At 37.7% G+C, this 22,450-nt stretch overlaps 1 protein-coding gene across 3 annotated transcripts in view; it reads right to left on the reverse strand.

Moving 5' to 3' along the window:
• TRAPPC8 (trafficking protein particle complex subunit 8) overlaps window positions 1–18,053 on the reverse strand; it is a 64,603-nt gene extending 46,550 nt beyond the window's left edge. For 2 of the 3 annotated variants that reach the window (XM_081326173.1, XM_081326172.1), the window contains exons 1-5: window positions 17,674–18,053; window positions 14,196–14,390; window positions 6,261–6,344; window positions 2,644–2,733; window positions 629–803 (exon numbers count right to left, since the gene is read on the reverse strand). In XM_081326173.1, coding sequence (XP_081182299.1) covers window positions 629–803; window positions 2,644–2,733; window positions 6,261–6,344; window positions 14,196–14,390; window positions 17,674–17,830 — 701 coding nt within the window. In that variant the 5' untranslated portion in view covers window positions 17,831–18,053. Of the gene's footprint in view, window positions 1–628; window positions 804–1,353; window positions 1,505–2,335; window positions 2,405–2,643; window positions 2,734–6,260; window positions 6,345–14,195; window positions 14,391–17,673 lie in introns of those variants that run through there. The other variant, XM_081326174.1, reaches the window with a different exon arrangement.
• Between the last annotated feature and the right edge of the window lie 4,397 nt (window positions 18,054–22,450).

The raw sequence follows: 22,450 nt of genomic DNA on the forward strand, positions 1-22,450 counted from the left end.
AGCCAGGTCTTCAGGTCTTGGCGGAATGACTGAAGGTCGGGGGCAGTCCTAAGCTCCACGGGCAGCTGGTTCCAAAGGGCAGGCGCACCCACTGAGAAGGCCCTCCCCATGGGTGTTATCTGCCGGCAGTCTTTTACAGGCGGCACCCTGAGAAGGCCCTCCAAGTGGGAGCGCACAGGACGAAGGGAACTTGATGCCAGCAGTAGGTGTTCCCTCAAATATCCCAGACCCAAGCCATTTAGGGCTTTATAGGTCATCACCAGCACCTTGAATTTCACCCGGAGGGCAACCGGAAGCCAATGTAGCTAAAGATTCTCCATGTTTAATACTATTTATTTTTAAGAAAATTCCATTATGTACAATAGAAGTTAAAAATATTAAATAATGAACAATTATTTTTTCTTCCAAACTCTTTTCTATAAGGTGATGGAGAATGGCGTTGGACAAGCAGCAACTTATTTCCCACTGGTAAGAATCATTTAAATCCACATTACTGATTTATCTTAATGACCAAACTAATTAGGTGTCTTTAGGCTACCTTTTCATCTATTTTAAATCAAATAAATGGACAACAAGCTTGAAATTAATATTTCAGAAGCCTAATGAAGTATTAGTGATGCCTACTCACCTTCGTTCCTCTCCTATGCTCACATCGTGCAACAACACGTAATATTTCAATGTGTTTGGAATAAACCATTTTGGATAGGAATATTCATTACTATGTTGAATCCGATGTTGCTCTTGTGATAGTTTTAGAAACTGTTCCACAGGTTCAGATTCACTAGATGATACCACGAGCATACCTTACTTAATGTTAAGGTGGAATCACAACTGAAAAAGTTAGTTAATGACTAATAGGAATACTAAAGAAGCATGGAAAATGTTGGATGTAGTTGATCACTTTAGTGACAATGGCCAAGGCATCAATTCATAATGCATAATGAAGGCAATGGTAAACCTGTATTTTTACCAAAAAGCCCACACTGATAGAAATATAAAATGTTTGATAATATAGTGCTAGAGAATGGTCCCCTCAGGTTGAATGACATTCAAAATACTGTCGAGGAAGAGCTGAGGATATTTCAAGTACTACTGGCTAAATTAAAGCATTCATGATGTCTAATTGCTAATGTTGCCACACAAATAATACTCGCTTATCTATTGGTTGGAAGTTGCAGTCAATCCTCCAAGTTATGGCCACTGAACACCCCCATGGTCATGTGATCAAATACAGCTCATCCATATTTATTACCATAGCATGCACTTCTTCCCATCCACTTATTACCCTTCTCTGTCCTTCTGGCCACCCTGCACTCAGCTGTCTATCCCTGCTACACAAACCCCATAGCTGACCTTTGCTACTTTCTTGTTCCCGCTGCCGGTGAAGCATGCCTAAGGTAGCCGTTGGTTCTTCATGAGGCCACTAAGTAGGAAGATGATGAAGGCCAGATGCGGGTGCGGGTAGGAGCAGCAGAAGGAGACAGTTGCAAAGTGCAGGGCAGCCCTAAGGGCAGAAATGAGGAAAATAGGTGGGATGGGGAAATAGAAGTGGAGGCAAGGGTGGCAAGGCAGAAGTAGCTGAGTCCTTGCCTAATGATGGCACAAACCTGGCCTAAACAACCACAACTGGGACTATTAGAACTGCCATCTTTGAGCAGTGGGATCATGTAATGTTTAGCTTAATGACATCATTTAGAGATGGAAATTATGATCCTTAATTAAGCTAATTAAGTGTGGCCTCTTTGAACAGAAAAAAATTCTGAAGCTCCAAAGAGAGAATTACAGAAGGAACGTGGGATGTAGGACTCATGAACATGGGAAAGTTCAATACACTGAAAGATGAAATGAAATGACTAAATGTTGGCATCTTAGGCAGCAATAAATCAAGATGGATTTGGATCAGACATTTTTAGTCATAAGATCATACTATTTAATACTCAGGATTTTAAAAACAAAGAAACAGTGTTGCTATAATAGTTAAGGGAGGTATAGCAAGAACATTACTTAACTACAACGCAATCAGTGATAACAGTTAGATTTGTTGACAATCCTTTAACATAATGATCAAACTTATGCTCCAACCACAATGCAGAAGAAGAGGCAGAACACCCGCCTTCAAACAACCAAAACAATGCCCCTCTACATATATACTACCAGATGTACACAGAAATCAAATTGATTATATTACTGCTAAAAGGAGGTGAGAAGCTCAATTCTAGCATCAAAGACATGGCCAAATTGACTGTGGAATGCATCATGAACTGCTCACGTGCAAGTTCCAAGTCGAGCTAAAGAAGATAGCCAGTCAGTTTCCATAATATGAATATATACCCACCATTTTCAAGGAGAACATCAAGAATAACTCTGAAGTCCTGAACCTCATTGATAGAGAACCAGAGGAATTTTGTAATAAACTTAAGTTGTTAAGGTTGAATGTGAAAAGAGATTGTCAAAATTGAAGAAAGAGAAGAAAACAAACTGGTTATCGGAACAAACAATGGAAATTGCAAAGAAGATAAACCAAAGCCAGGAAAGACAAAAATCTCAGAAAGGATTTGTATCACTTCTTGTTGAGTTATTCAAACTATAGAATCGTGGTCTGTCTGAAGCTAATATATCATGTCCATCCATTTCTAAGGATACAGGCTACATAGTGGTTTAGGAATTCATGGTCTGATGCTGGCATAGATTGAAGAAAGCTCTCTCGATAAGCTTCAAACCATGGGGTGGTAGCTGAAATAAATGAGAAATTTAAAAGATGGTTATAAACCTTTTTGCTATGAGACAGAAATACAATTTGAAAAAAATAGCTAGTGCTAATTTAAAAAATGGATCAAGAAAATATTTATATTTTTGGTGAGAGGATTGGAAGGATTAGCATATGATTTCAGCATCTACTACAGATTTGCTAGTATTTAAATGTAATTATTAGTCATTATTCAATGAATCACTTCAACTTTTAGATATTTTTCAAAATACGTATATCTACAATTTAAATGCACTTTTGGATTCCATTTATTAATATTTGCCATTCTCAAATATTTCTTGCTTGTATAGGAGGCAAAACTGAAATAGTTCTACAGATATTTTCCTGAAATTCAATATATCAGAATTAGAATTAACAATTTGTTTACATTAGTTTAAGCATGCCTTAAAAATAAAAGTGATGCTACCTTTATTAGAAAAATAATTAAGGTAAAATGTGTCATGGCATTTTAGGAACGTTTTGACACTAAAGAATATAATAGAGGCATGCATCAATTTTTTTAAAAAAATGCATACAAAATCACAATGCTAAAGAGTGCCACAAGATGTAAGAATAGGAGAACTCTATTTTTTTACAGACTATGCAATGTTCTCATTAAGAGTCCAGAAGAGCATTATGCATGCATGCATTCCACATTATTCTATTTCAGAATAAAATTAATCTTTAGGAAAAAAATCATTATCAAGTCATTATCTGTTATATTATTATAGTGATTTGACTGTTTTGTGATATGCAGATGCAGTATTTAGTTTTTAAATTTTTAAAAAGGGAACATATGTGCATAAAGTATTTTAAATGTATCCATGTTTGTGACATGGTAAAGGATTAAAAATAAACCCCTTTATCTCAAGTATTTTCTAGATCAATACTGCAAATACTTCACCAAATCCTAAACTGGGAAAAACACAAATGCATAAATAGATGAAGTCATGTGACTGCTTCTTCCTGCAACTGAAGTGTAAATGTTTTGTGATATATTTAAAAGGTGGCAAGAAGGGACAAAGATACTTCTGCTTTCAACAGCTTAGCTATTGAGTAATAATTATTTTCAGATGGCGACAGTGTTTTGCAACAAAAGACTCAGTGCCTTCTCTCCACTGAGGAAACGACAATATTTCAGTGCTCTCCTCAAAGAAAAATATTCATTCATTTATTCAATTTCTACAGCCACCCATCTCAGTTAATGACTCTGAGTAGCTTACAACTCAAAAAATATATTACAATTAAAAATACTGAAAGTCTTTTAAAACAGCAAAAACTCTAAAAAGATCCAAATTAAATAATAAACAGGAGCAAGATTTTGACCAGCTTGTAATACAGCAAGGAAATTGGGCCCTTAACACATTCAGCACTCCAGCGCAAAATCAGAGTTGTGACCACTGTTTGACGACAACTTATAGTCAAATATAGTCAGTGTGTTAAATCTATCTTTTATAGAAGAACCATAAATATTGGAAAATTAGTAGTAACAATTTGTACAAAAGTATCCATAAATTTGTTTCTACTGTTCAACAAGCCTTTGCAATAGACTCCTGCAAATCACACTATATAGTAGTATTATATCAATTGACATACCCACATAAATCACAATTACTATTTCCTTTTAGGATGAGCAATGTTATACAGAAAACAGAAAAGAAAGAAAAAAAGGAATTAAAGACAGGAGATAAAGAAACATTGTGAAACTTAGTTTACAACAACACCATGTGATGTATTCATCTATCCTTGCAAAAAATCTTTGCTTCCATATTAATTCCTTCATACTTACTTTTTTTCTACAAATGACTCTCCTCTCTCTTTTTCAGCATCTTATTAATTCTAAACATACTGTCAGTTTCCTAAGCAGATACTCACCAGTCACCATTACTTGTTCTTGACTTTCAAAATGGTCCAGCCATTTTTTTAAATTCCATTCCCTTGTTCCCATTTGTTCACTCCTATCACATTGTTGAATATCTTTCCCCCATTGGATAGCATTTATTTCAGAATATTACAAGATTTTTTCTCATGCTCCCTATTTTGTTTTCCATTTTCATTACTGATAACATGCAACTATCACCAAAATAAGGCTTCTTTCTCCTTTTGTATATACTAACAACTCCTTAGTGACACCGATTCATATTTTCCAGACTTTACATTTTAAGACCTTTCATTCATAATTAGTCGTGTATTCAACAACTCTACTTTGTAAGATGAGACTATCTTCAAATCTATTATATCCCTCCAGTTTTAGTTGTATACCATATTTTCTGTATACTGTATACCATATTTTCTTTTTATTCATGAATTCATGTGTACCATTAACTCCTCTTATATTCCAAGTTAAAATTTTCCTTACGCTTCAATTATCACCAGATCAGAATACAGCCACTGAGATTTACTGTCCATCATTATTTAGGTCAATCAGTGCTTCACATAATACTTTTTTATTTAAATAAGATGTACATTATACCTGTGGCATAGGAAAATAACAAGGACAATACTGATCAATTTTAGCCAGTGTGTCACAAACATCTGCTCAGAGAATCTTGGAAAGTCAGAATCTTTAAACTAGAAATTATCTTTCAAACCAACATACTGCATCCCATCAATTAAGAGATAAATGCAATAAACTGACACATAGTCAGGATACATCTTATCTAGTTCATAAACTGTGTTAAAAAAGGAATCTAGGTACAGGAGAGAAAGACATAAGATTTATAAAATCAGAATCCCAGCAAAACTTTTAAGGAAGATTTATTCTGGCTACTTATATAAAAGAATAAAGGACATCAACAGACTATTCAGAACCCAGGCAGCTGAAATCCCACCATTTTCTCTAATGCAACTTTCTTTTAGAAGGCAAGTAGCGTGTTAGAAGAGAAAATAATTTTCAGAAATGCACCTCAAGTATTATTCCATAGATTCTAATGGTAACACACAATTTTATCCATACAAATTTCACTGTTATTCTTAAGAGAAATACTGTATCATTGCTCTTTTCTGCAAAAATGCCCTAGGAATAATCAGTTGGGTTTGGGTTTTTTTTAAAAAAGAAAACTTTCTTGATGAAATACAACCAAATTTAGCAAAGCACATATGTAAGAATAAATTTATTATGCAATAATAAGGGACCATTCATAAGTTATTTTAACAAGAAAATGAACAGAAATTCATATATAATTCCAAGAGCATTTCTGATACCATGTATGCATAGACATTATTTAAAATAAGAGAAAGGAATGTACTTTTGATGCAGTAGATATTATAAAAGTCAGCCTACACAATCAATCAAAAATTGAAAATATGATTTTTCTGCACTTAAAATTTCACAATCAGTCAGCAATAGTATATGAATCAACTAGAGAAACACAGCCACCACCAATATTCTTCCAGGAAAAAAAGGCAATTTTGAGAAAGCACTACACTACAATTGGGTTATAAAGAAATATGGAAGCATTATATAACAGAGGAATAGAAATGGTACAGAAACCCCACCTATCACACAAAATACCTGAATAAAATGTGGATGTGTTCAGTCCCATCAATGTGTCTTTCCAACTACTGTACCAAGGAACACTAGCTTTAACTGAGTGATCTGACAGAGAAAACATGGAATTATTACACTAAGAAAATAGAGTTTGAAATATCTTGCTCACCACGTTATATTTCCTACATTTTAATACATGCATAGCCAATATGTATTTAGTTCAAACTGATCTTTTTGGAATAGTTCACACTTTCTGAACAAAACTTGAAAAATACATTAACATATCTATTTGCAGCACGTTGAAGCTGGTATCCTGTTGGAACAAAAATATATGAAATGTAGCTAATTTTCAAAATTATGATAAGGCAAATGTACATAAGTTAAAGAACAATGTTTTTATGGGCAATTGATATCTTTCCAAAAGTTAAGGAAGTTTAAATTAGTTGGACTTACTATCACATGCTATTTTAGTCACCAGAAGATATACCCAACAGGAAAAAATTAACTTCATTCCTTCCCATTACAAAACAAGGATAAGAATTCTGCTTTCTGTGGAAGTAGCCCTTCCTAACTTAAGTTTCTTACTGACTTTGATAACAACCACTTTAACACTCCTTATATACATTAATCAATAACATTTAAACACAGCAAAGAAAGTTAATTCAGAAATGACACACATTCATATCCCATACATAAATTTGTACTCTCTAGAAATCTGGGTGGGTCCTCTGGTAACTAGAGAGGCACATTATAGTAAATCTTATTTATATTCTCCTTCACCAAAAATATTGCTGACAGGTAGGATATGGCTAAAATAAATTTAACATTTTAGTTTATGTTAACAAGATACTATTGATTTATTCCAATTTAAGCATATTAATGTCAAAAGGGATATTGTTCAAAAAATTAATTGAAATGAGCAAATTAACAGTCCAGGAAAAACTGCTACATTCGTATGCAAAAAATCAAGAATTTAGTACACTGTTGATTTACTCTAAACCAAGCTATCCACTGGAATCTGCAATTTTCCTCCTTTCATTAATGGGAATGGGTTACATAATCAGAAATTATTTGTTTAATGCAAAGGTGCTTCTAGATGCTTTTGACCCATCAAACCCAAACAGCATGGCTAATCACAAGAGGCTGTAGGAATTAATCCAGAAACATCAGATTCTGGCACCAAGTTACCTAGCCCTGATAACCAAGCTGGAAGATTCAAATCCAGGAAGCCCCCACTGGGAACTTGCACATCTGCCCAACAACTTTTAACCTCGATTCCAATGGAAAGCCAAATGAGTCTCTGAACAACCAGACGTGGGTAGATATATAAATGACCCCACAAAAAAGATGCCAGGTTTTGAACTACCACATCAGCAATGGACAATCCTGAACAGGATTTGTACTTCATATGGCATCTGCCAGGACTCTCTATATAGATGAGGCATACTCTTCCCTCAGTTTGACTGGGGGGGTCCCAGGTCAAACTGTAGATCACATTGTATGTGTACATATATGTGTATGCTTTTGAGAGCAGGCAACAGTTTCATTTTTAATGTGTGCCAGTGTGCCCACAGTAAAAAATAACAATAAAGGTTATCTATCTATCTATTTGGGGCTGGCTGCAAGCTGAAGGGATATACCAGTCCGGTATCTGATTTATTTTTTTTAACAAACAATGCCCTGCTTCAAAGTTATGTTGCCTAGACTTTGGTACTTGAACATAGGTCTTTTTTATCATTTATACTTTATTGTATTTTACTAATCTAGGTGAAATGTAAATATATATTGTTAGTCCATGTATGATATGCCATATGCTAAATAAAATAAATAATACCTAGTCCTGAGTTAGGAATTATTTGTAGGACAAATCCTGGTTATTGATCTCTTTACAAGCCAAGATTCATTATCGCAAACAGAATGAAAAACTATGTCTTTATCTTAGCTGCATTCCATTTAATAATTAACTCTAAAGGGTTTTAAAACTTATAAAATCAAACCAAAATCCTCTCCTCAATTTTTTTTACCAGCTGGTAGCTATTTTCAAACAAAGAAAAGCAACATTATGCACAGTGAATCATAAGAGATCAGTTTTACTCAGTAAGATTCTTTGGTTTTCATGATATTTATATTCATTCTAACTACACACTAATAATATGGAAACTAAAAACAGGCACAAGAAATGGATGTTACATTGTTATAATTGCAAAGAAGGTTAATATTAAAAGGATTGAGAGATACCAATTTGCTATCAGTTACACAATGATCTAAATTCTAAAGCACCTATCTACATTTGAACAAGCCTTCTTAACCAGGAGTCTCTGTCAGAAGACTATATAAAAATATGGTAGACTTATATCACATACAGTCATGGCTGAAATTGTTGACACCCCAGAAATTTTTCCAGAAAATCAAGTATTTCTCACAGAAAAGTATTGCAGGAACACATGTTTTGCTATACACAGGTTTATTCCCTTTGTGTGTATTGGAACACAACAAAAAAGGGAGGAAAAAAAGCAATTTGGACATAATGTCAAACAAAACTCCAAAAATGGGCCGGACAAAATTATTGGCACCCTTAACTTAATATTTGGTTGCACACCCTTTGGAAAAAATAACTGAAATCAGTCGCTTCCTATAACCATCAATAAGCTTCTTACACCTCTCACCCGGAATTTTGGACCACTCTTCCTTTGCAAACTGCTCTAGGTCTCTCTTATTGGAAGGGCGCCTTTTCCCAACAGCAATTTTAAGATCTCTCCACAGGTGTTCAATGGGATTCAGATCTGGACTCATTGCTGGCCACTTCAGAACTCTCCAGCGCTTTCTTGCCATCCATTTCTGGGTGCTTTTTGACGTATGTTTGGGGTCATTGTCCTGCTGGAAGACCCAAGATCTCGGACGCAAACCCAGCTTTCTGACACTGGGCTCTACAGTGCGACCCAAAATCCTTTGGTAATCCTCAGATTTCATGATGCCTTGCACACATTCAAGGCACCCAGTGCCAGAGGCAGCAAAACAACCCCCAAACATCATTGAACCTCCACCATATTTCACTGTAGGTACTGTGTTCTTTTCTTTGTAGGCCTCATTTCATTTTCAGTAAATAGTAGAATGATGTGCTTTACCAAAAAGCTCTATCTTGGTCTCATCTGTCCACAAGACGTTTTCCCAGAAGGATTTTGGCTTACTCAAGTACATTTTGGCAAACTGTAATCTTGCTTTTTTATGTCTCTGTGTCAGCAGTGGGGTCCTCCTGGGTCTCCTGCCATAGCGTTTCATGTCATTTAAATGTCGACGGATAGTTCACGCTGACACTGATGCTCCCTGAGCCTGCAGGACAGCTTGCATTCCTTTGGAACTTGTTTGGGGCTGCTTATCCACCATCTGGACTATCCTGCGTTGCAACCTTTCATCAATTTTTCTCTTCCATCCACGACTAGGGAGATTCGCGACAGTGCCATGGGTTGCAAACTTCTTGATAATGTTGTGCACTGTGGACAAAGGCAAATCTAGATCTCTGGAAATGGACTTGTAACCTTGAGATTGTTGATATTTGTCCACAATTTTGGTTCTCAAGTCCTCAGACAGTTCTCTTCTCCTCTTTCTGTTGTCCATGCTTAGTGTGGCACACGCAGACACACAATGCAAAGACTTCTCTCCTTTTTATCTGCTTTCAGGTGTGATTTTTATATTGCCCACACCTGTTACTTGCCCCAGGTGAGTTTAAAGGAGCATCACATGCTTGACACGATCTTGTTTACCCACAATTTTGAAAGGGTGCCAATAATTTTGTCCAGCCCATTTTTGGAGTTTTGTTTGACATTATGTCCAATTTGCTTTTTTCCTCCCTTTTTTGTTGTGTTCCAATACACACAAAGGGAATAAACCTGTGTATAGCAAAACCTGTGTTCCTGCAATACTTTTCTGTGAAAAATACTTGATTTTCTGGAAAAATTTCTGGGGTGCCAACAATTTCGGCCATGACTGTACATTCTTAATATCTGCTTTTTCTTCTTCTCAACCAAACCTATTTAAATGTAAACAAATAAATATATAAATCTACACGTGTATGTGTAATGAGTATTCATGTAAGCTCTTCTTTTTTCTCTTTTTCAATTTTTAAAAACTTTGTCTACTAGGAATTCTGAAGGATTCAATTCTGGCCTTCAATCCCTTCCTTTCAACACACTACTCTTGGATGGCCTCAAATCCATGCCTTTCAGTACTAGGACATTAAAGTATTATAAGGGTATTTCAGAGTACTTGTTTTCAGCATTTAAACTAAAGTAGTCCAAACTAAATGAGTCTTTCCCCAATCTATATTGTACACCAAACATATTTTTGCCTTCAAGTCTGAGGTGCTGCCTGGTTTTATAAGGCAGAAGTGTCCAACCTTTCCAGGCTCACAGCCTGAAGGGAAGGTGAGCAGGTTCCAAATTGGTGCACATGCACATGTAAACGCTGGCATGCCACTAACAGCCCCGTTTGCGCATGTGCAAACGGGTCACGCACACCGACCTGGCACTAGCGGCCCCATTCGCGCATGAGCAAATGGGCTGTGCACACCCGCCTGGGCTAGCAGACCTGTTTCCACATGCACGAACAGGCCGCATGCAAGTGCCCAGCGCTAGCAGCCCCATTTGTGCCTGCACATCTGCGCAAACAGGGCCGCAGGTGCTAGTGTGAGTGGCGGGGAGTGTGCACATGCATGTGCATACGGGCCAGCCATTTCCGTGGTCCGCTGGCCAAGAGGCCACAGCCCAGTGGGGCCGAAACCCATAGGTTGGGGACCTCTGTTATAAGGTATCATCTTTACGGAGACAGCATCTGATTCATGTTCTTTCACTTCACGTTTTCGTCTTAAACTTCTCCAGTATTTCTGCTTGACAGTGTTTACTCACTCAATAAATACTTTATACCTCATTGTTCCTTTCCAAACATACTTTCCTTATTTATTAACAATATTACCATCTCACTTTTAAATATGCACTAACGTGAGTTTATCTTTAACTTCCTTTCCTTTCTGGGATGGGACGCTTCTGCCTTTATAAAGTGCAAAAATACTCCTCTCCCTTTGACAGGAACACAAGCCTACTGCAATCTTTTTTCTCATCTTAGTCTCCTGATGTTTATTCAGTCAAAATAATCCATCTTGCTTAATGTTCTGATCACGTGATGACATTCTTATCTTTAAATCCCTATATTGGCTTCGTGCACATTCCCTTCAAAGTTCACAATAATGTTGCTCAATATATATCCTGTACATAATCTTTATTCCTTCCACTCTTATATGATGCCTCATCTCAGTTTCTTCAAATTCCTCAATATACTATTTATATCTCTGTGAATCATTTTAAATCCTTCATTAGTTTTACAATGACGCCAATCTATGAAAAATAGATTTCTAAGCATAAGTAATTGAAATAAATGTTTGCTTTATTACACTGAATGCTAGACTGAAAACATTTCGAGGAAGAGAACTGTTCTCTTGTACTCTGAAGGTACATATAATCAAGATTCTATCATACATGTAAATAATATAATAGTATTTTTTTATAGTGCATTCTTCACCTATTTCAAGTACAACCAGTTAAGAGGAGTGGAAACATAAAGCATTGTTCAAATACATAAAGCCTGGAGTATAATTAAATTTATATACCAATGAGTTCAACAATATTACAAAACTATAGCTTTAGTTATGCATGACTATTTTTGCTGAATTAAGATGTTTAGGAATTACATCATCCAACAAACAAAAGCTCAAATATCAGTACTCAATTGGAACCCAAAAATGTGATTACTTTGTGCAAAATGATTTGACAAATACTACTAAATTATATGTTAACTTTCACAATAGTGTGGATGCAAAATAAAAAAAATCTGTGCAGGCTAACAAATATGTACAGGTAGTTCTTAATTAGTGTACTTCATGAATCCAATAAAATGTTTAAGTTCACACTATTCAGTCATATTTCTATAGAAAATATAATTGGCTCTAGCTTGAGAGAAAAAGGCAAATGATTTTTTAAAAAATACAATTATGTGTGTGTGCATGTGTATGTATTACTCTAAAAATATAAAAGAAAAAACTTTGAATTGAAGTCTAACAAATAGCAGTTATAGAAACCAAAATAAAAGCAAAAAATTATATCAGAAATCGGGGTATTCCAACTTGATTACATAATAGTTTAGTGTTGCAGCAAATTTTTGTTCTAATGTAAGTTCTTCTTTTCAAAAGTTGTACTGTATTCCTCTTTCTTTTCTACATTTTGCACACACACAGATTAAAAGCATATAAAAACTGAAATGCAATTGCATAAGTACTATCCTTAGCTGCATATACACTAGCCTTGCATTAATTGAATCACATTAAATGGATCTGGTATCACTTTATAATCTGCACTGTTAAATATTACATTATTCAAATCCGCATTAATTGTGATCAACCCACACTGAAATGTAATATAATTTTATATACCTTTCACTATGATAATAAACTATTGGAATTTATGTACTGAAAACATTCATTTAATGTTTTTTTAGAATGAATGCCAAAAAAAATGTAAAGAAGTTTTAAGACAAAAAGAAAACCTCAATTGAAAAATAATAAAAGCCCTTTTAGGATATTTTAAGACAGAAATGTATTTTTCTGAAGTTCACCTCTTCTCCATTCCTGTTAAAAGTTTTTTTCCAATGTCACTTCCTTGCCTCTCTCAGTGATCTGAACTATATGATAGTGAATCTTACTAAGCAAAACTATCAAGATTAAAAAAAAAGATTTTGCATACTAAGCTTAATTCCTGAGGACTTCTCAAACATATCAATGTAACTTTTCTGGATACGGTTTTTTGAAAGTAATTTGTCATAGTTTTCTTCGTACAGCTATGATACTGGAATTTTTGGTTAACTTCCAATACTAATCAGATCTGATCCAGCTTGAATTCTCAAGATCAGCCAATATGAATTTGAAGGAGACTTAAAAACAGAGAAATAAAATTATTCCATAGTACAGTCAGAATTCGGGGCTAATAGACCTCTTCTACCATATTACTAGCATATATTCTATTCAGGCAATACTTGGGTCTGCGTCCTACTCCTCCACATCTTCTTACTAAAGGAAGATGAATAAAGGAAGAGAAACAGCAGGAAAATATTGCCAATGATCAGTGCTACCCAGTGCTTTTTTTGTAAAAGAAAAAGGTGCCGGAATTCACACGTCATACAACCCTGCCTTGCCTACCCTACAAGGTTCCATCCAAAAAAGGTGCCGGAACTCCGTTCTGAGCGTTCTATGACAAAAAAGCCCTGGTGCTACCTATGAGAACTTTTCTGTACAAAGTAGGATTTGGCCTAAATTACACCTCAGAGATTACTTCCAATTCTATGATTCTGCACAAAAATACTGAATGGATAAAAGAGGTAACAGGGATTACAGTTGATAGCAATAATAACAAGCATAAACTATTTTAATACTAAATGATATATTAGGAAAACATCATTCCAAGTATATGTGATCAAATCTTTCCTTGTTTTTAATCAGGGATCCCCAACCCCTGGTCCATGGACCAGTACCAGGCTGCAGCATGCCAGAAACCGGGCCGCACAAACAAGCAAAGCCCCATCTGTGAGATGCAAGTAGCACACAAAACCACACATTCTCCGGTCTGTGAAAAAAACCTTTTTCCACGGAACCAGTCTCTGATGCCCAAAAGTTTGGGGACCTCTGTTTTTGATAACTGAAAAAATGTGTTTTATTAAGAAACAAAACTAAAACATTTTCAAACTCTGTAAATATGAAGCATACAAACTATATTTACAATAGTCAGACTTTAGTTGAAGGAACTGTACTTTTCCCACAAAGAAAATGTATGTGCATTTGTGTATATATAGTGCTTGTGTGTACATGCACATGTCTAACATATTCATTTTAAATATATACAGGATCTTTTTGTTACTTACCACTAATGTTGAGATCATAATCTCCTGCAGTAATCACGTTAGCTAATAATCCTTCAGCAGGCTGGCTAACAGTCACCACATCATTCAGAAGTTTTCGAATAGTTCCAGGCTGAGGTGGCTGAGTAAGAATGTTGTTGACAGCTATTTTCAAATTTTTGATTATGTGAAGTTGATTGTTAGGGTCTCTCATATGCACTGAAATAAGAAAATAAATACATTTAAAAACTAACCTGTTCTGATACTATGTATTTAATCCTTAATTTTAATTGGATATAGCTCCAAATGTTCAAAATACGAATAGAGGACTTCCTGAGATTTAACTCTTTTTATTTTTATTACAGATTAGAAATGCGTAAGTAGAAGTTTTAAACTTAAACTTTTAAAGAGTACATTCAGGGTCAAATAAAAATAAATAAAAATGTTCAAAGTAAAATAATGACATGTTTTCAGTAGTACAAATTTGACTCAAATATAAATTATTTCATTAATGTACTTTCCTCTAGTGTTTCATCTTAGCTTGGCGCACCTGGAGGGGAAGAATAATCATGTGTGAATGCTGTTTGTTAATTTTAGTTCGGCATGCAACACAATCATTCCTCAGCATCTGGTAAACAAACTGGGTTTATTACGTTTTAATACTCCTTTATGTAATTGGATACTTGATTTCCTTATTGATAGGCCCCAGTTTGTCCGAGTTGGAAAGAAAGTTTCCAACTCCATCTCCTTGAGTACAGGTTCCCCACAGGACTGTGTCCTGAGTCTGCTACTGTTCACCTTGATGACCCACGACTGCTGTGCCAAATCTGCTAAATCATATTGTGAATTATGCAAACAACACGGCAGTGGTGGGTCTTATCCGGGATGACAATGAAGATGCTTAAAGGGAAGAGGTGAAGGTTCTGGTGGAACTGGTAGAATAAAAGTAACCTGGTTCTAAATGGTGATAAAACAAAGGACATCATTGTAGATTTTAGAAAGAGCCGGCATAGTCATACTCCACTCAGTATCAAGAATGTAGCTGTAGAGGTGGTCAACGGCATTAAGCATTTGAGGGTGCAGAAACTAATGATCTGAATTCGTCTCTCCACATCTCATCCTTAGTGAAGTGTGCAAACCAGCGTCTGCATTTCGTGCCTCAGATGAGGAGAGCACGTCTCTTTACTTCTGTCCTGGCCACTTTTTACAAAGGCACAGTTGAGAGTATTTTTAAAAAAACTGCATCACTGTCTCGTTTGGTGGCAGCAGTGCCTCAGATAGAAAGTCCAGAGATTGGTAAGGACAGCCAAGAAGATCATAGGAAGCTCGCTTCCTGGTACTCTGGATGCTGCTGATAAGCGCTATGTGCTTAGAGCTAAAAGCATTGTTAGAGACCCTACACACGCCCTTCATGGTCTGTTTCTGTTGCTCCCCTCTGGGAGGAGGTTTCGAAGTATTTCTAGCAGAACTACCCAATTCTGTAATAGATTTGTTCCCTATGCCATCTGGTAAACTTGCAAGATTCATTTTTCTCACCATGCACATGTATACATAATCCGAACTAGATTGTGTTGTTTCTCTGTGTCATATTACATGGGTATATGCATAATTCTGTATTTATTTATTTTGGTCATATTTATGTAGTGTATATTGAAGGTGGCGACCCCTTTGAGAGCTGTATGCCACAAAATTTCATTTTAATGTATGCCGATTAGTGTGCATTCAAAGTGACAATATTCTATTCTATTCTATTCTATTCTATTCTATTCTATTCTATTCTGTTCTGTTCTATTCTGTTCATTATAATCAAACTATAGAGAAAGCCAGCAGTAAACACAACAGAAATACAATGAAAAATAATGAAGTGTTCTTCACAATGAAAACCAGAAAATGTAACCACAACTTTTCCTGAAAAAAATCAAGTTTGCTTGTATAATATTCTGATTTCTGTGAACAAGGTACATATTATTTTATAGGTAGTCTTCAACTTATGACTACAATTTAGCCCAAAATTTCTATTGCTAAGCAAGACAGTTGTTAACTGAGATTTGCTCCATTTTATGACCATTTTTGCCACAATTGTTAAATGAATCACTGCAGTTGTTTAAGTTAGTAACATGGCTGTTAAGTGCATCTGGCTTCCCCATTAAGTTAGTATGTCAGAAGGTCGGAAAAGGTGATTACATAATTCTAGGAACCATTAAAAATCATCGTAACTACATGCCAGTTGCTAAGCATCTGAATTTTGATCACAGGACTATTGGGATGCTGCAATAGTCGTAAGTATGAAAAAATATCATGCCACTTTTTCAGTGCCATTGTAACTTTGTACAGTCACTAAATGAATGGTTGTAAATCAAGAATTACCTGTACTATTTTGAGACTTATATGTCACAACTTTGGATATACAAAGTGCACACTAGTTAATACAGAAGGGTTGTTAATTGTTTTATGCAAGATATACCAATACCTGAACAAATAAGCCCAATGTAGTATAATACAAATCGGGGTAACTTGCAACTCAGAAAATGTATATTACCTTTTTGACTATGTTGTCCACCCATTTATATTAATGTTAAGTCCATTTTCTAAATTGCCACCAAATAGAAACTTGCCTTGGATGTAGATCCACCGCCCCCCTATTTCCAGGCACATATTGTATTTGCTTTTCTTTCAGTATTTCCTACATAAAAATAAGGGGAGCAATGTGTTTCATTACATGGGGCTGCTATTGAGAAGGTATATTTAAGGAACCAACTTCTTTCCTCTCACATGGGGTAGCGACTCTTGGCCATCACTCAAGATGTGTTCAGGCTGGATCTGAGCAGAAAAGACACTCTGGCAACCACACATATGCCAAGACACACATAGGGACATTTAGGTGAAAATCATCAACTTGAATTATACCCACAAACCTACTACTACTACCAGGAAGGTGTACAATAATAATACCAAATCCTTGTTAGGATTTGAACTACTGTAGTTCTACCCATAACACTTTTGGAGTTGTCTTCAAGGACAGCCCCATCTAAAGTTTGCTGTAGATGCCTACACGTGAGGTGAAGAGAATAAATTACCATCACAAGATCTTCCTGGTCCAAAACCAAAAATTAAAATACAGGGATTAGTCTAGCTTGATCATTTAAATATCTGGCACATACATATTTATTATTAAGAAAATATTTTTGGCAAGGCATTTTAAGTCTCATTCCTAGATATTATCCATATTATTAGCAGAATCCAGCGTATATCTCCGAGTTCATCATTTACACAACCATTCGGCTTTACCAGAAGGTAGAAACTGGCAGAAAGCTAAGATGGGCAGCAGCTGCCTTACGGGGCTGTCAAACTTTAGAGAAAGGTAAACAGCAGCAAGGCTTCCCGCTCAAAGGAGAGGCCTTAAAAAGGCCAGGGAGCCTCCCACACGCCCAGGCGGGGAAAGTGCTAACAATTCCCTGTCCATGTAAACAACCCAGTTCCTCTCCCGCCGAGCGATACCGACCTTCCGAAGTGAGACGGCAAAAGGGCTTTACCAGCTCACAGAAGCCCAGGTTGTTCTTGCGGGTGATTCTCTCTGCCTCCTCGCTACACAACGCCGCTACTAAAGGCACAAACGAGTCCTGGAGGAACTCCTGAACCGACTGCACCCGCTGGGCCATCCCTCCGATTGACAGAAATGGCCCCACACACCAAGCTCCAGCGGACGACTTGCCGGACGGCCTACCCGCCTTGGCCCACTCTTCTCTCGTCGTTCCCCTCCGTGCCGGAGCCGAATTCGCGCCAATATACACGGTCCTTTCCCCACCACCACCACCACCCCGTCCGGGGTTAAGAGCCGTGGCCTCAACTGCCACCTTACCGGCCCCTCAACGACCGCCCAGAGCCGCCATGTTGGATCTGGAAAAAGTCAGACCACTGGGTAAACTAGGCCGGCAGACTTTGCGGCTATCACGTGAGGGGAGCGGACAGGAAGAGGTGGGAAAAAAAAAATCTAGCGAGGCAGAAATGGGGCGGGGACCGCCGCTGACGTCCATCCCGCGAGCCGCGTTCTTTACTGCGGCTAACAGAACTGGGAGAACGAGCGGAAGGACGAGAAATGCTGGCGGGTTTGGCGGCGGTTCTTCCCTTAGACTTCCAAAAGCGAAGTTGTGTTACGGGGCAACAACTTTAATGTTTGTCAGTTTGACAGTGTCTGTGCTAGGGTAGGATGCGGAGAGAAGGGTGGTTACCTAGGCCAGGGGTAGGCAACCTCGGCTCTTTTATGACTCACGGACTTCAACACCCAGAATAACAACATAGAAAAGAAAAGGTTAAGGCAGGGGTCTTCAAACTTGGCCCTTTTATGACTTGTGGACTTCAACTCCCAGAATTCCTCAGCCAGCTTTGCTGGCTGAGGAATTCTGGGAGTTGAAGTCCACAAGTCATAAAAGGGCCAAGTTTGAAGACCCCTGGGTTAAGGGAACAAGGTTAGGAGTTCAGGAACAGGAAAAAAAATAGAACAGTAACTTGACTTCCTTCCATACAGAGCTACACATAACATACAAAAACGTCTTGCTCTAAGACGGGGCTTTTCAACCAGTGGTAAGGGTTATCAGCTGTGGTACATTGGCACCTAGCAGGTGGTACGCGACCATCCTAGGAGTGGTAGCAAGGGAGAGGAATGAACTGAGCCGGTGGTAGCACCGCACAAGCCTGAGCAAGAGATAGCTGGAGCTGCAGGGCTGTCAGGGCTCAGTGAAACCACCAGGATCAGCTCCAGCTGGAGCTCGGCGCTGATCCTGGGGCTTCTGCTGAGCCCAGAAGAAGTACCAATCAGCTGGAATGTTGCAGCATCTCCAGGGTCTTGTGATTTACATTCAGATGCTTGGCAACTGATTCATATTTATGACGGTCGCAGTGTCCCGGGGTCATGTAAAGTGACCAAAACCTACTGCAACTACCCAGCAGAGGGGGGGGAAAATAAAAGTCAAACACCCACCGCACCCCACCCCCGCTGCCAATCCTCAACAGAAATGCTCACAACAATGAAAACCTCAGACAGGAGGAAGAGTACTGCCGGGCGGGCAGGCAGGTGTTTTGTTCGGCTGTGGCTGGGGGGGGCACTTTTTTCAGGGCCATTGTAACTTCAAACGGTCACTAAGCAAACTGTTGTAAGTCGAGGACTACCTGTACTTCATCACTTTTTTCCTTTTTTGGTCATCAAGTTTTTGACACCTTGCTAGGTGACTGGTGGTACTCAGATGTTGCCATATCCTAAAAGTGATACAATGGGTGAAAAAGTTGAAAAGCCCTACTCTAAGATTAACAATATCACAGGAAGATAATGCAATTTTTTTAAAAAAACTTTTAAATATATTAATTTTGGATTATACAACAAAAAGGTGCTTGGAATGTGGATTTCAGAAAGTTAACAATGATCAATGGTCCCAATTGGTTTGGAATTATAAAGGTAAAGGTAAAGGTTCCCCCGCACATGCGTGCTAGTCGTTTCCAGCTCTAGGGGCCAGTGCTCATCTCCATTTCAAAGCCAAAGAGCCAGCGCTTGTCCGAGGCCGATTCCGTGGTCATGTGGCCGGCATGACTAGACGCCAAAGGCGCACAAAACGCTGTTACCTTCCCACCGTAGTGGTCCCTATTTTTCTACTTGCATTTTTACGTGCTTTTGAACTGCTAGGTGGGCAGAAGCTGGGACGAATAACAGGTGCTCACTCTGCTACGCGGCACTCAGGATTCGACCCGCCAAACTGCCGACCTTCTGATCGACTAGCTCAGCGTCCTAACCCACTGAGCCACCGCGTCCCTTGGAATTATAGATTTGATTTAATTACAAGAAAATATATTTGTTTTGGATATTTTATGGTAAAGAAACCTGGAAGGCTGCACACAAGAGGGAGATAAAAGAGGGAGATAAAATAATGAAGCAGAATTCTATAAGAGAAGTTGTACATTTTTTGCTATTTTTTTAAAAAAAATAAACTACTTACTCAAATGTATAGTACAGTGAGATTACAGTGTAAAAAAGCTCGAACAGATAATTTTGAAATTGCTTTGAAGGGGAATTTAATTTAATTTTAATTTAATAATATTTGTATACCGCCCTTCTCCCTGAGGACTCAGGGCGGTTCACAGGGCAGAATAAAATACTAAATACAAACGTTAAAAAGAGATTAAATAGTTGCCCATATTAAAACAGTTAAAATAGAATTCTAAAACACCAAGTTAAAAACTAAACCACCAAAAATAAAAAACCCCACCAATCCCCATCAGGCTAGGCCGGCTTGTACAAACAGAAAGGTCTTGAGATCGCGACGAAAGGAGCGAAGATCGGGCGCCATCCGGAGCTCTACCGGTAGCTGGTTCCACAGCTCCGGAGCGCCCACAGAGAAGGATCTCCCCCTGGGGGCCACCAATCGACATTCTCTGATCGGTGGCACCCTGAGGAGGCCCTCTCTGTGGGAACGCACAGGGCGCAGGGAGCTTGATGCCGGCAGCAGATGTTCCCTAAGGTACTCCGGCCCCATGCCATGGAGTGCTTTGAACACCGTTACCAGTACCTTGAATCTCACCCGGAAGACAACTGGCAACCAATGCAGCTCACGGAGCAGCGGTGTAACGTGGGAGTATCGGGAGACTCCCAACACAACTCTCGCGGCTGCATTCTGTACCAGTTGGAGCTTCCGGGTGGTCCTCAAGGGCAGCCCCATGTAGAGAGCGTTGCAGTAGTCCAGACGAGAATTTAACCATGATAAGCAGTGAAAGATGGAAATACAAATGGAATTGATGTTTTATTCCCTAAAGATGTACAACAATTGAACAAAGAAATCCATTTGGATTTGGATAATTGTTTTCTTATTGAATATACAAAATAATTTTCTTAAGGTCTTGAATGATTTTTCTAGAAGGGAGAAACTAAAGGACAGAATGTTATTTACTGGATATACAAAAAAAAACCTGTTAAAATTTTTGAGAGCCCTGTGACTACAAAAACAGAAAATGGGCTGGATTAAAAAGTGAGATCCTTAAAAATTCAAGGAAGATTTATAAAGTTGGTTTACTTGATGAGGACTAAAAGAGGAATATAGTAGGGTTCCCCCTGCTGGCTTTTGCTGACAAGGAACACTTGACAAAATGTGAAGGGAAAAGAGATTATACAGGTATTCCTTGACTTATGACCACAATTGAGCCCAAAATTTCTGTTGCTAAGTGAGACAGTTAAGCAAATTTTGCCCCATTTTACAACCTTTCTTGCCATAGTTGTTAAATGAACTACTGCAATTGTTAACTTAGTAGCATGGCTGTTAAGTAACTCTGGCTTCCCCATTGACTTTACTTGTTAGAAGGTCACAAAAGGTGAACACATGATCCCATGACACTGCAACCATCATAAATATGAGTAGTTGCCAAGAATTATGGTCATGTGACCATGGGGATGCTGCAATGGTTGTGTGAAAAATGTTCATGTCACTTTTTTCAGTGCTGTTGTAACTTCAAACAGTTATTAAACACACTGTTGAAGTCAAGGACTACCTGTATTGTAAAAGCTTAACATAATAATTCCCTTAGATATTTTACTTCAATTTGTAAAATATCCAAAATCTCATAGCCAAATCTGTAGCATGTCTGGAAAGAAATTTACCAAAAAGAGTGGGGAGGGGAGGAATCTGCAAGGCAGAGATTACTCCCCTGTAAAAAGTGGTATACAATGCTCAGTGGCTTAATCCATACACTATGAAAGCCAGCACTTATTGCAATATGTAAACTCTTTCAATGAAAGAAGTGGAAGTATTTGAACATAAGGGAGTTAAGAATATGCCTTACTCTGCTTTAGGGTAAAAACTGAAAGAAAGAGCCTCTTCAATTTCCCAGTGTGGGGAAGAGTCTAGCCAGACAATGCTTTTTTAAAAAAAAACAACAACTGATTGGAGGTAGTAAGACATACCAAAACAAAGGAAACACCCAAATGCAGAATTAGACAATACAGTTCATTTTTAGAAAAGGCAAAAAATTGAGTTCTTCAGAACTTTTTATCATATTAAATAGCATAAAAATAGAAGAAAACTTTAAAAAGTCCAATAATTAAGTCTTGGGATCCTGAAGCATGCAATTTAAATTCAGTCTAAAGATAAGAACTGTAGATTAAATTAGTCACAAGTAGGTGTTAAAACTTTCAGAGTATATCAAGACAAAGAAACAATGGCTACGGTAATTCTCATAGTTCAAGAATATGAAAGGCCACCTATTTCAGTCTCTTATCTTAGGCAAAATGAACAATAGGCAAG

This window comes from Vipera berus (assembly GCF_964194415.1).
Source record: "Vipera berus genome assembly, chromosome: 3".
Classification (NCBI taxonomy): Eukaryota; Metazoa; Chordata; class Lepidosauria; order Squamata; family Viperidae; genus Vipera; species Vipera berus.